The 13,661-nt window shown below is 43.7% G+C and overlaps 1 protein-coding gene across 2 annotated transcripts in view; it reads right to left on the bottom strand.

Annotated features, from left to right (window-relative positions):
* Positions 1 to 8,103: 8,103 nt before the first annotated feature.
* BABAM2 (BRISC and BRCA1 A complex member 2) overlaps positions 8,104 to 13,661 on the bottom strand; it is a 179,469-nt gene continuing 173,911 nt past the window's right edge. For both annotated transcript variants that reach the window (XM_072856727.1, XM_072856728.1), the window contains one exon: positions 8,104 to 12,516. In XM_072856727.1, the coding sequence (XP_072712828.1) occupies positions 12,453 to 12,516 (64 nt within the window). In that variant the 3' untranslated portion in view covers positions 8,104 to 12,452. The remainder of the gene's footprint in view (positions 12,517 to 13,661) is intronic.

Below are 13,661 nucleotides of genomic sequence, written 5' to 3'. Positions count from 1 at the left end.
TTCTAGGACACTTCCCTCTTCCTAAAGTTATGGGGTCAAATCTTGAAAAAAAAAAAAATCTTACTCGGGCAAAACGACACAAGGAAAGGAATTACGGATGTAGAAGATAAGGGAAAAATGTGGACCACTACGAATAGGCTTTACTTCATGGTAGCTGATGGTGTCTGGCAATTTTATACTACACGCTACTCCTGTTCTCCCTGTATGCAATTACATAGGCATATCAGTGTAATGCATGGTTATTACAAAATAACCACAACATGCTGGGAAGAACATTTTATGCTTCTTAGTTGGACAAGGCTCATCTGGTCTTAATCTGATTTTTTTTTTCTTAAGGAACATCTTCTATTTTAAGATTTTCCCCATCTAGCCAATGGAATCTATGTTAATTTGACCTCTATGGAACCAATTTTTTTTCCATTATTCTCTCTGCTGATCAAACTGCTCTGGGGCAGTTTCCTGAGAGGCAGGCATACCTTATACCTTGCCGCTGGAGCAGGAAGGCAGAGCAGCAGCATGCAAATGCTCCCCCACCTTCCTCCTGTTAGGAAAGCGGCTTCCAGCCCGGCCGCCTCCTCAGCCGGCTGCTCGCGCTCAGCCCCGGACCCACGCGCTTCCCTTGCCCAAACCCGTCTCTCCGGGGCACGCTCATGCTGCCCCGCCGGGAGGTTTCGCTACCGTGGGAGGTAGAGCCATTGGAGCCGTCCCTTCTCCCACTGGCTTTGGGCGCCTTGCTCAGCGCCGAGGGGAAAGCCTCGGGAGCTCTGCCTGCACGGCAGCTCCCCTCAGCCATGCGGCTGCTCAGCGAGAGGGTGGTGGCCGCAGCTTCTTCACCTCTGTGTTTTCAACAAGACTGGCAGGGACTGCTGGCCACGCAGGGCTCGTTCCCGCAGGTGACCGGGAGATGGGCGCTGAGCACGCCCGGCATCGGCCGGAGCCTCTGAAGAGCAGGGCTGGCGGAGGAGCGGCCTGGCCCTGGCCTCTGGCACAAGCCAAGGCAGGTGATGCCAGCATGGCCGACAGCAGGCCAGTGGGCTCCGGGGGAAACTCTGCCTGTTCCCAACCAGTGTCAAGAGAGTTCCAGCTTTAGGCAATAGTCTAAAGGACTGAAATCTCGCACCCGGTGACTCAGGGCATGGCTATGCCACGTGATGGAGTGGGGTGAAGAGCCCCGAGCCCGCACGGGGAGGAGCGCGGCCTTCAGCCTCGCGCTGCTCCTACACCGCCCCACCGGGTCCGTCCTGCTGCTTGGCTGCGGGATGGGATGGGCCAGCAGAGGCACAGGCCAGGCGGCTGCCGGGGCAGAGCGAGGGCAGCTGGGGAGCCTCCGCACCGCCCTTCCCGGCCGTCCACTCCCAGGCAGTGCCGGTGGGATGTAGCAGGAGAGACCCAGGCCGAGGACGGAGCCGTCCCCCAGCCTCACACCGAGACGGGCACGGCTTCCCTGCACCCCGGCACAGGCGGGAGCAGCGGTGCAGGCTGCAGCACAGCCTGGCCTGGCCCCTGGCCCGCCACGGAGCGGCCGTGCCACCCTGGACGAGCCACCTCCCTGCTTTTTGCCTCAGTCCCTTGTTTGTAAAATGGACACAAATACTTCACAAGGGTGTTGTGAAACCTAATTAATTAATACCTGTAATGCACTTTGATGTCCTCGCATGAAAAGTCCTATATAACTACAAAGCATTTTTAATGTTATAAAGCAAGAACTTCTTGCTGTCTTGCCTTGGCAAAGAGGCTGATTAGATGTTATCAGTTTTGCTGTTTACACGTACAGAAACTGCTGCAGTATGGTTGGGATCCTGTTTTTAAAGAGTAACATAGTAAAATGACGGAAGAGTTAATTCAGGAGTCTGTTCCCTGTAACTTCAGGGAGCGTCCAGAAGTGACTTTACATTTACTGTCAATGAAATAAGCTAAATAGTCCTTCAAGAAAACAAAACAAAACAAAACAAAACACAAAAAACCAAACCAAACCAAAAAGCTGAGATACCTGTGCGTACTGGTGTGTCTCGATCACACTTGCAGTAACTGTACCGAAAGGCCGCCTAGCCCGAGCTTGAGGAAAAAGCCGTGCTACAGGAGCACTTAATCCTGCGTTTAAATGATTGCGTATGGCTTACATTTCATAGAAGGCAACTGGCTCCTAAATAAGAGCCTGTCTGGGCCAAATCTTGTTGACTATTTTTGTCTAATCTGCCTTTAAGACTGTCCCCTTTGCAGTTTTACTACTTAAGTGGTAAAGACGCAACCTAGGGAGTTGGGACTGAGGAGCCCCGCTTCTGCCTTCAGCATGGAACGCGTGTGACAGCAGTGCTGTCACGCTAGCAGACACGATTGTAGAGCCCATGCTTTAATTTATGCTCATTTGATAACTAATGTTAAAACAGGAGGAAGTCGAGCTGTATGGCCCTTCCCTTAGAGGGCTCAATGATGTATGTGCGCAGCAGAGGGATGAAAGTGCAGCTTTAAATATTAAAATTCCCAACAGGCCTGTCCAGCGCTGCATCTAAAGATGCACTAATAAGTTAATGACAAAATACAAATGCGTCGACTCCTGTAATTTAGAAAACTGGAGCTGAAGGAGTCTTAATAATCCTGCTTTTCTTTCCCAATTAACACTGTTTACTTTCTGCATTTCCTTGACCTTGAAAAGCGATCCTGCACAATTCCACGTACTTGCCTCCACCTTTAGCCCTTTCAGCACGAATGCAGCACCCAGACTGTGCATGGCTCAAGCGGCGTCACACTTGATTTAAATTGGATTATAAAACTATAATAAAACTCCATATAAACATTTACTCCACGTTTACAAGACGTACTTTGCAGTCGGTCCTCCCAGGACAGGAGAATTTCACTGCACTCAGCAGTGTTGTTCAGGACCGATAGCAGCACAGCGGTGATGAGCCTCTGCTCCTTCCCTCTCCGGCTGCCAGCACCCACTTTCTCTCCCTTCCTTGAAATCTAAAACTGGCTGTAAACGTGGACATTATCATTTTGCTAACACAAATATGTAAGTACACACAGGAAGCACACTGCAAAGGGCTTGGGCTCTTTGTATGCTGTCATTCCAGCAGCCGCCTCAAAGCTTGGGGATGCCCAGAGTTGCCTGTGAGCAATAAGCAATAAGCAATTGCTCACAAGCACTTTTTTGGTCGTTTTTGTTTTGTTTTTTAATGACAGCTTCTCCCTGTGCTCATCTGGACAGTGTTCGGAGGACAGTGGGATCCCGTGCATGGCAGTGCGGCTGGCAGGGCTGCGGCTGAGCCGGGCGCTCTCGGCTGGTGGAGCGAGAGGGGAAGGAGCCAAAGTCCAGCTCAGGTGTGAGCAGCTGGAGGCAGGAATACGCACAATGAGAAGCAACTGGGTACATCGCCTTTGCAAAACCAAATAAACAACACATTTGGGGGGGAAAAAAAAAAAAGGCCCCCAAAAACCAGCTTGGACAAAATCCTTTCCGTCCCCCAGCAACAGCGGGTTGCAGAGGCTGAAGTGTTTTCACACTGAAAGCATGGCAGCGTTTGGGAGCTTTCTCTACAGTCGACAAATAAACAAAACCCAGGGAGTGTTTTGCATTCAACAGTTAATCACAGTTGGCTGAGTGTTTATATTTTTCTTCACTGTAAAGGCATTCTTGGTCCGCCTCCCAAACAGCTTGTTTTGTCTGCGAGATTTAATCTTGAGTGGCAGGACTAGGCGCAAAGACAAACCTCAAAACAATTCTTATTTTTCTATAGCAAGATGTCAGGATGTAAAAGCTAACTTCCCTGCGAACAGGCCCCTCAGGTTGGCATGCACAGGCCTTCTTGCTACAATTTCCAGTCTTCCCTGAGACGGTGGCCCATGAAGCAGCTCATTTCACTCAGTTTTAACTCTTTCCTGTTTGTGAACTGCTCTTTAAATAGTCTAAACAACTCCAAACAACTAGAATTCAACACACGTTGGACCAGTTTCCAGCCCTAGCTCCTCCCTGAAGAAGCATCTTGTTTGTATACAGGGAGCATTGCTCCAGACACTCAGCCTACTTTCAAATCCAAACATGGTTTTTCTTCAAAGCAACATCAAGGTATGTTTCATAAAAACGAAGGGATGATGCAATATGTCTATAGTGCTTCAAGTACTCAAGCTACTCTGCTCAGAATTAGCTTAGGCAGTTACTTAAGAGCACCGTGTTGTATAGACATCAGCCACGTTTTTGCAGCCATCCCTACTAACACAAGCGAGTGAATGAAAAAGTACTGAATCTATGTCTTTGCACTTCTAAGATCTGAAAATGGTTAGAAACAGTGAACTTTTGAAATCTCACCACTTTTGCTCTTCATTTCGTTTCCATGTGCCTCTGAACAATCTTTAAAGGTAGATAATATCAGGTTGTGCTTGGTTGTGCTTAGATCTGTATCACAGGTTTTAAAAAAGTTAATAAAACTACGTCCAAGTTGCCTGAGAGGTATGTCTGCAGGTCATTCAGTCCAACCTTTCGCTTGACGCAGGACTATCACCAGTTGCTAGATCAGGACCGCCACGGCTTTGCCTACTCATGTCTCATAAATCTCCAGGGAGATGCCCCAACCTCCGGAGGCACCTCTTCCACTGCTGGACTGTGTCCTCTTGGTGGAAATGCTCTCTGCCCTGGGCTTGGTATCCTGGAGATTTGTGCTTTTGATGGTGTCGCTTCTGGAGGAAGAATTTTTGATAAAAGTCCTCCCTGTAAACATAATCTGGCAGATCCTGAAGAAAGGAGTCATGAAACTCCTTGCAAATTAATTTCAAGAGCTTCTTGCAGCTCCCCTAATCCTGTGTATGTAACACTAGACATAGGTATATACTTCTGACGTTTCTTTCCCGTATATGCTTTAAAATCAGTAGAAGTTATTCTTAGCAAAGATGGTGTCTGTACAAATAATGCGTTAAGTGATGCTGGTAACCTCCAGCACCTTCTGAGGATTTTCTCTGAGCTGACTTCAAGCATGCTACCTGCTTCTTGAGCCTGCTCCAAAGTATCTCTGGAGCAGAAAAGATAAATAACACTTCACACAGTATAGCTAATGTGGGGACCCTTTTGCCAGAGTATATCACAGTGCTGAAGACATGGTTCAATTTTAAAAAGGGCCAAATAATCCCATTCTAAATCCCATTTCTAATCCCATTTCTAAAACACCATAATAAAAATAATGCTAAATTCAACAAAATGGCCATTATAAACGCGGAAATACTCCTGTCATCCATAACAAGCATGACAAACCAAGTGATTAGATTATTTTGGAATCTCTCTTATAAAGTACCCCAGCACCGGCTAATGCCTGAGACAGGGAATCAGATTCGACCGAGCGATGTTCTGACAGCCAACACCTCCTCTTTGAACCAGGCACCTCTGAGTGTTGTTTGCAGCCTTGCTTTGAAAAGCCTTTTCCTCATGAGCAGGCATTTACCCAGCTTTGCATGAGCAATCCATGGCGGTGCTGAACACCCATCCACTGGAAGAGAAGAAGGCAGGACCAAGTTGCGGGGGTTTTTCATGCAACCTGCCCATAATTAGCCTCAAGCAGTAGCTGAGTCACTCACAAGAGTCCCTGGTGCTATTAGGACCAGACACGCCACGGCCCAGCGTATAATTATACCAGCCACCACCGTGCGGAAACTGCTCCATTTAGCTATCTGACTCCATTAGACAGAAGCTGTTATTTCTTCTTGGCTACAAGTGCTGTGGGGGCTCTGAAGAAGATGAGCCCAACTCTCACAGCGCAAACTCATTCACCCAAACTCACCTCTTTCTTGCTGAAACCAGAAGATGCCGTCCTCTTTCCCGGTTCACCTGTGGGCTGCCTGAGAGCACCGCTACGGTTCAGAAGCGAACAGAGATGCTGAGACACAGCACCTGCTGGATACAAGGGACCGGGAGACGAGTGCAGAAAGTCTATTAAATGCAGCATGCCACAGTATCTTTTTCACCAGAGAGCAATGATAAAAAAACCATTGAAACAAGCCATGGAACTGAAAGAATGTAAGAAACAAGGTGTTTCTATAATACAGATTTTTATTTGGACATTTTGCTTCCCCTTCTCATAACGAGGATGGAAAAGTTCAGACGGGAAGCCGGTTGCTGATGGCCCCTGAACTTTTTACATGCCTCTAGGGCTGGCGGGGCAAGGAGAAAGTTTTCTGCAGCGTCTGCTCTCCGGTAGAACGGAGGCAGCTGAATAGGGAGCAGGCTCAGTTGGCCAAAACACACAAGAAATCACCCGTAGCTGGCAGGGCTGTACTTGGGTTGCAGCTGGATTTTGCAGCTGCTTTTTCCTGTCAAGGCGTTAAGAGGAAATGCCCGGCTTCAGCAGCAACAGGGTGGCATTCCCCTCTGGCACAGCTCCTCTCTTGGGTACAAAATGAACCCAGCCCCAGCTGATGAGCAACCAAAGCCCGTTACCTCCTGCAGCATTTCCGTGGGATCTCACGGAGAGGGAGAAAGGGGGACCTGGGTAGCGGAGGAGGTTACGTACAGCAACTGAGCCCGCGGAGGCCGTTTCGCCAGCCCTCCGAGGAAAAGCAAAAACAGGTCAGGGTTTTTGTCGCTCCTGGTTGCCATCCTGTCAGACCGAGTTCAAGTGAGGTTTGCTGGGAGGGGTGTGCAATGCTTGGGCTGCTGCTGACTGTGCAGTTCAGAGAAGAAACGCACGGCTCCAACCTCGAGCTGCTACGCTCACACCAGTGCTACATCCCCTTCGAAAGACACAAATAACCTCGACAGCTCTGATTTTAAAACAAGTACTAAAAAGCTTTTGCTGAAAGGGACAGTGGAATAAAGGAAACGAGACGTCAAATTACAATCAGCTTGAATCATTTCAAATAAACACTGAGGAAATAAAACGTACCCTGTTTGCTGGCTTACAAAGTACTCGCCCCACCCAAATCAAGGGCTTGAAATGGAGCAGCAGTGGAACAGAAACCCCTGATAGCGTAAGATTTGCTTTTCCCTGGTACCACGTTGCCATCCTCAGGGATAGAAAAAGCATCATTAGGGTTTAAATAGAGTTTGATGAAAACACGAAGCACCCCAAGGATCAATTTTCACCACGGGCAGCTGCAGCACGAGGCATTAATTCTTCACCCTCTCTGGTGACAGGAGAAACGCGGGGAGCTGTAGGCACAAATAACGTTAGACTTCTAGTGTGTATTTTGCTTTTCATGCCCGCAATTAAACGCTTGCTTTACTTCCTGTTGTTTAAAACTGTATTTATTCTTTAGCGCTGCAAGAAAAACCTCCTGTATTTTTTTTAATTTGCACTGGGGACACGTTTGAAGGCCCATATTGTAGACTCAGCAAGTGGCAGGGCAGCCGCCAAACCTTGCTTCCTTTGTTGATTTCTTGATGATTTAAGACCTATTTTCAGCAGCTGATCCCAGTTTCCCCCCTGCCTTTTTGCTTGGTAACTACCATTTTAACAAAATGGTGTTTGTGCAGTGCCTTGGAACCAAGAATTGAGCTTTTAAACGTAAGACAGGGAACAGAATAGGAAAAGCATCACTAAAATCACCTACACACCATGGCTTTTCGAGCCACGTGCTCAGAAATATATGGCAGAACCCTTGAGTTCTTGTAGGATATTAGACTGCAGGTCTTATTTCTTACGTAGCTGAAATTACTTGCATGTTTCTGATATTTGTGTTGCTTACATTCCCCCAGTGCAAAGCTTGAAATTATTCTCTGAATCTATAAAGTCAGTTTAAAAAAAAATAAATTACAAACCCCTGTACAGTTGATGTACATTGTCCAGACTTTTACTGGCTTTGCCCATAGGGATGAACCCTATTGTTTCAAAGTACAAACAGGAAAATATATAGCCTGATCAATGGGTTATTTAGGTGCAGGCTTCCTTCAGAAAAGGAGAATACACTTTCCCCCTGCTGATGCTAAGATGCAAATTAAACTAAGATTTGGTGCAAAAAATGTATCCAATGCCATCAGCATCTGTTCTGGGTAACAACAGAGTATTTTCTCAGAATTATTCTGTTGTGGAGAATACAATACTTAGCTTAATAAATAAAAAACAGTTTCTACAGTGAGACTGATTATTTTAACATAAAATAATTCTGTATTTAATGTAGGTCCATACGACGCTGGCACACACTCGGAACAACTACTGGTTGTCTTGTTAAAACATAAACCTCAAAGTTGCTAAAAATACCAGTAACTAGTGAGGATGAAACAAAATTGTCCTAGAACATTACAGACACCTGAAAATAAAACTGAAAAGGAGATGACTTAAGGGATTTTCAGTAACATTTAAGAAGTAAGAAATAGTGTAACCTTTAGGTTTAATGAGCGTTACAATACATCAATCAGAGACACCTAAGTAATTTAAGGGAAGAGCATTCACTGGCAGCCAAGTTTGGTCACACACTTCATTTGTTTCACAGGGCAGGGACAGCACCCTGTAATTAACAGTCATGGTCAGAAGCCGTGTCCAAAGCTTGTTACCTTCTCGCAGCACGCCTTTCTCACAAAGCTGGAAAGGTGAGAAACTGCCCTTCTTCACTGACTGAGGACACTACCCCTTCATGTATTGCTGCTGCGTAGACGCGGTATTAGAAACGTATTTCAGACCTGCAGGGGTGACCCTCACATGCTTCTCCAGTTGTTGAGGGTACTGACATGGGAGTAGGAGGATGTCCCAGCAGCAGTCCCTACTCACCACTTGAACAGGTTTTTGACCTTTGCTGCACCCCCAAGCCTTGTATTAGGAGGCACTGCTTGGCAGAGACTAACCAAACCTATTCCCCTCTTTCCTAGGTTAAGAAGTCTCTTTCTGTAAAACCACCTGAAGTAAGACTTAAGGTACTGCACTCCATTGCTAAATCTCATCTCCCGACTGAATCACCAAAGATGCTTATTGCCGCAAGTGCCAGACAGGATGAGAGGAAGGAAACACACATAGAAATATGCCTAGTGAGGATCTAACAACGCGTAGGAGATCCGTGCTAATTCTAGAAATGATTTATTCTCAAAAACTGAGTCAAGACTACTTCATATATGAATGGGAGGGTGTTCAATGGCACAGATGATACTGAAAACGCTGATTCAGCAAACAAAACCTGCTGATCAACAAAGTGATGACCAGCACAACAGAAAGATCAATGAAGGCCAAACTATGTATGATACAGTTAACTTTTATTTATGCTTCCAGCTGTTTGTCCAGTCTTTCCAGCAAGTTCACAAAAAGTTGAACTTTGAATCCGAAAGATTTGGTATTACTTCTAGCACAGTGGATTACATATGCAGATGAATAAAGGCTTGACTAAGTTTGCACTTTAAGGACCTTTGGAAAATCGTGCATTAATGGGGCTTAGTAACTAGAGACTTACTGCATTCTTTCAATCAAAATTATGACAGAATAGAATTTAGGCTTTTCAATGTGTTCATAACATTGCTATTTTTCTCCTATGTTTTGTGGATCTCATAAAGCAAAGAAACTAGCCTAACTGCTCATTTTAATTGCATATATCACATAATGGGAAAGAAAGCGCTGAAAGTCTCATTGCCATTACACTGGCCACAATGGATATTATCATAAACCAGGAGATAACAGAAATAACTCCAACGTATTAGATTACAACTATTGTGGCTAACTTAAACACCTTCAAAACATACTTGATTTGATATAAAATTATTCAAACTAACTCTCTTTTCTGATGTAGTATTTATATGGTAATCCTCCTTCTGGAGAGAAGAGTTCACTCACTTTTCCATGTTCTTCCTCCCAGTACCCCATTTGTAGTGCTAACACCCCCAATACCTTCTTCTGAGAACTCTCAGGAAGGGCTCCATAAAGTACTGTGCAGGCCAAAGAGTGCAGGGTGGCTTTGAAATGAAGAAAATGTTCCTTAAGTGTAAGAAAAATGCCTTTTCTTCGAATCTGAAAATTGATAGGCTTGCAGACTTGTTCTTAAACACAAACAGTTCAGTTTCTCAACTTTTCTACCTTTTTCTTTTTTTTTTAAATAGTACCAGTTGTAGCATGATGTAAAGTTAGACTGAAACTATCAGTTTGTTTCCACACATGCTAGAGAAAAGTTGGTGAAACTATTGAATTCAACAGAAGGAATTGCTGGTTTAAGCTTTTTATATCCTCAAAGTCTTTTCTTACATGGCTTCTAAAACTCTCAGTCCTTTAATAATAAAGCAGTCCTTTGTCCAAAATTACTAGGACTGAGGTGAAGGATGTATTTTTGGTTGAAAGTGTGTACTAAATCTGAAGAGTGGACCTCCTTTTGAAATGTTTTGCAATTGCTAGCCTTTGAATCACAGTAACTTCTGAAGAGATAAAAAAACCCAAATAGTAGTGCCACTTGGACAATCAGGTATACAAAGCAAATGCTGTGTTCGTGGGGCAATCACTACAACACTGAATCGAACACAAGGTTATAAAATGTAAGATTCCAGGAATCTACTGATGCAACTCGAGGGTTTGGTTTTTACCTTTTGAAGACGCTAGAGATTGTTTCTATCAGATTTTGAACATTATGAGAACAAATGTTTTTCATTAGCTGTCCTCCTTCTCCCACCCCATTCACAAGTTAGCTTATTCTTGAATGTGTGTGTGTGGCTTTGACTTTTACCTGAAAAAATGCAGATGTGAGATCATCCCAGTATACCAAACAATGCCTGTTTTTCAGTCATTTAAGGTTGTTCAGTTAGTTTTGCTGTTCGCATAAAACCATCACCCTCCACATCTGCTATAAGTCTTGGTTTGCAAGCAAAAGCCTAATGCAATGCCTCCACTGAGGGAATTCAGGCTCAGACCTTTGGAGCTGTTTACAGCCCTCAGATAATGCAGCGAGAGTCACAAGGGGGTGGCTCACGGGACAGAATATGCCCCCTCCTCTGTAGATCTGCAATAACACTTCTGATTTTGTTTGCAGCTTAATTTCCAGCCAAGAACTTCGGTATTAAACATAAACTAAAATTTTGGCTGTAAACTAGCTAAAAATACCTGCAGTTTCTAGAAGCAAATTATCTGCATAATTCTTAATTATTAAGCTTCACTGCTCAAAAGCCATCTACGTTCCCTAGGTGGACATTCCCCTGGAAAGCACTACTTTTAATGTAAAATAACAAGTTTACATTAACTTGATAAGGCGAATGCTGCCAATCAAGTAATTTGATGAGATTTCATTGCATAAGCAGATAGTGGTGCTATAGTGAATAATTTCAAATTAAATGTTTTCCAGTGCCACTGTATCATCTGCATACTATTCATTTAGTTCCTTATATTTAGCAGAAGTAGGGCACATTTTCCATATGCCATTTATAAGCAACATACACTGTTAATTTTATTCCTTACTGGAAAGTACCCTGGTCTATTTACAAATTAATTTGGGAAGTGACATTGTGACAGTTAGCCCCAACTGGTGCGCCTGACACAAGCGTGAAAGAAAGGATGAATAGGTGGGATTTTGCGTTTGGCATTTCAAAATTAGGGGGGTAATGTTTCCAGTTATATACACTTAAAATTATTTCTGAGAAGACATGTTGAACTTAAGCATTAAGCTAAATACCTATAGCCCTACATTATTTCATCAGTTATTTTCCAAGACATCATTCATTCCTCTGTTGAAAGTTTGCTTCTTAGCAGTATTTATCTTACTTGGAAAAATTACAGGTCTATGAAAGAGCTTTATTTTGTTATACTGATTTATATAACTAGTTCCTTGTGCATTGGTACTAAAGAAGTAGAACTTTTTCGTAATGGCAAGGGGAGTTCATTAGAAAAACACCAAAATCGTACAACTGGAAATAAAAACAAAGCGTAAAAGCATAGCATTTCATATAAGATGAGCTTTCAACTGAAATATTAGAAAACCCCTTCAACACCCTGCCAATATCAGACCAACTTGAAAGGCACTGAGAATTGAACTGTGCAACTCATATCCATACCTGTGAGAATAACAACCACAGTGAGATGCAAACCTCCAAGGCAGAATATGGCACTGTACAGTCCATTAGGCATTCCTGGTACATACGGCAGTTTTATATTTTCTTAGGATAAGCTGGAAATGTTAACTAAATATACAAATTACATAGTATTTCCGTGGAGAAAAAAAACCATATCCAATTTACATCATCTGAAGATAAGGAAACAAGGCATAACATACAGGACATTGTTGGCACAAGAAAATGTTTCCACATCAAAACACGCCTTTTAAAATTTAATCCAGTGGATATATAAAGGAATGGTGGTGGCAGAGGTGAAGGGACAGGACAAATACCAAATATTCAGTTTTAAGCATGCTAGTGAGGTCTTTGTTTCAGAAATCTGGCAAAACCTGAAGCTACCAAAACCATTTCAGAGGCAAGAAAGCACCTATCAAGACAGTCCAACCCATTTCCAGGCATTCTTCTTGTGGGCTGACACGCGCAGACTGAAGGATCTGTCCAGTATCGTCTCAGCGCCCGAGGCTGCCTAAAGCTTCCCATTAGCAAATGCTGCCTCCTGGAACTGAGGGACAAACGTTTTGAAATATGCCCTAGTGAAAAAAAGAAAATGCATGGTTAGGAAGGAGTAAATTTAGAACATGACGTGTGCATGTATGTAGCCAGGGTTTTAACAGAGAAGCATAACGTTACTGTGCTCGGTCCGTTATTGTATCTCATAAATGGGTAGTGTTTTTCTTACAAGTTTTTGGTATGCAGCAGACCCATACACTTCAGCTTTCTAGACCCAGCAGTACTTCTTTCTTCAGTGTCCTCACCACTAACCTCTTAACGTGGTCAACATCAGTAACCTGACACTGTCAGAAGAGCCTGATGAACCGTCCATATTTTATCCAATGCAAAGCTCCAGAGATAAACTGTATTACGCACTGGAAAATAAACCTTTGAATGGCTGTAAAAGTGAGAAACACTTAGGTAAGCCACAAATGTGGCTATGCCACTGCCTGCAGCATTTTATAACTGCAGCTATTTAATGCAGTTGATGTTCACCGTGTTTCTGGGACAAAAAGTTGGGTTTTTTCCCCTATGTTGAAGAAAGCTTCACACATGGTACCAAAGGCCCAAAGACAGACAAGTCAATGGAGCAGGAAAACCGTGAAAAGAAGTCAGAATACGTGCAGGTGATAAGCTCTTTATCTGTCTCCTTACAGAAACTTTGACGCAATACAGAGCCACTGTCGATGGCAGTAGTTTACATAAGATGTAGTGAATAAATACTAACACTCTGGATGAACTGTAATTCCTTTTCTTAGACTCTGAAAGTCAGAACATTATTCTGTAAATTAAGATGTGCTTTGTATGCTTTGGATCTTAGTCTATCTTCTTTACAAAGAATCGAGTGACTCATAAATCCATGAAACAAGCTGAACCTAAGTATCCAAAATTGAGTTTGAACTGTACTTTTGAGTTTATTGCACTGAAATACTCAACCGTGTACTAAACGTATGTGTCCCAATGATACCCTTTATTTGCAAGTTATATTAGAAGCTGCTTCATCATTCTGACTACTACTTTCTGCACCAAACTTTCACTTTCTCTACTTTTTTTTTTTTAAAACATTTTGTTTTCTGTTCATATCACTGGTCTTTATGAATTTCTATGCAAGGAGAACCTCCTCCTGTTCTCCCCGGGGCGGGGAGAAATCCAAAGTGAGAATAACTGCAATTATGTTCATTAC

The sequence above is a fragment of the Ciconia boyciana genome, chromosome 3, assembly GCF_034638445.1.
Source record: "Ciconia boyciana chromosome 3, ASM3463844v1, whole genome shotgun sequence".
Classification (NCBI taxonomy): domain Eukaryota; kingdom Metazoa; phylum Chordata; class Aves; order Ciconiiformes; family Ciconiidae; genus Ciconia; species Ciconia boyciana.
Note: the sequence above shows the minus strand (reverse complement) of the source record. Positions and strands in the feature narration are given on the sequence as shown.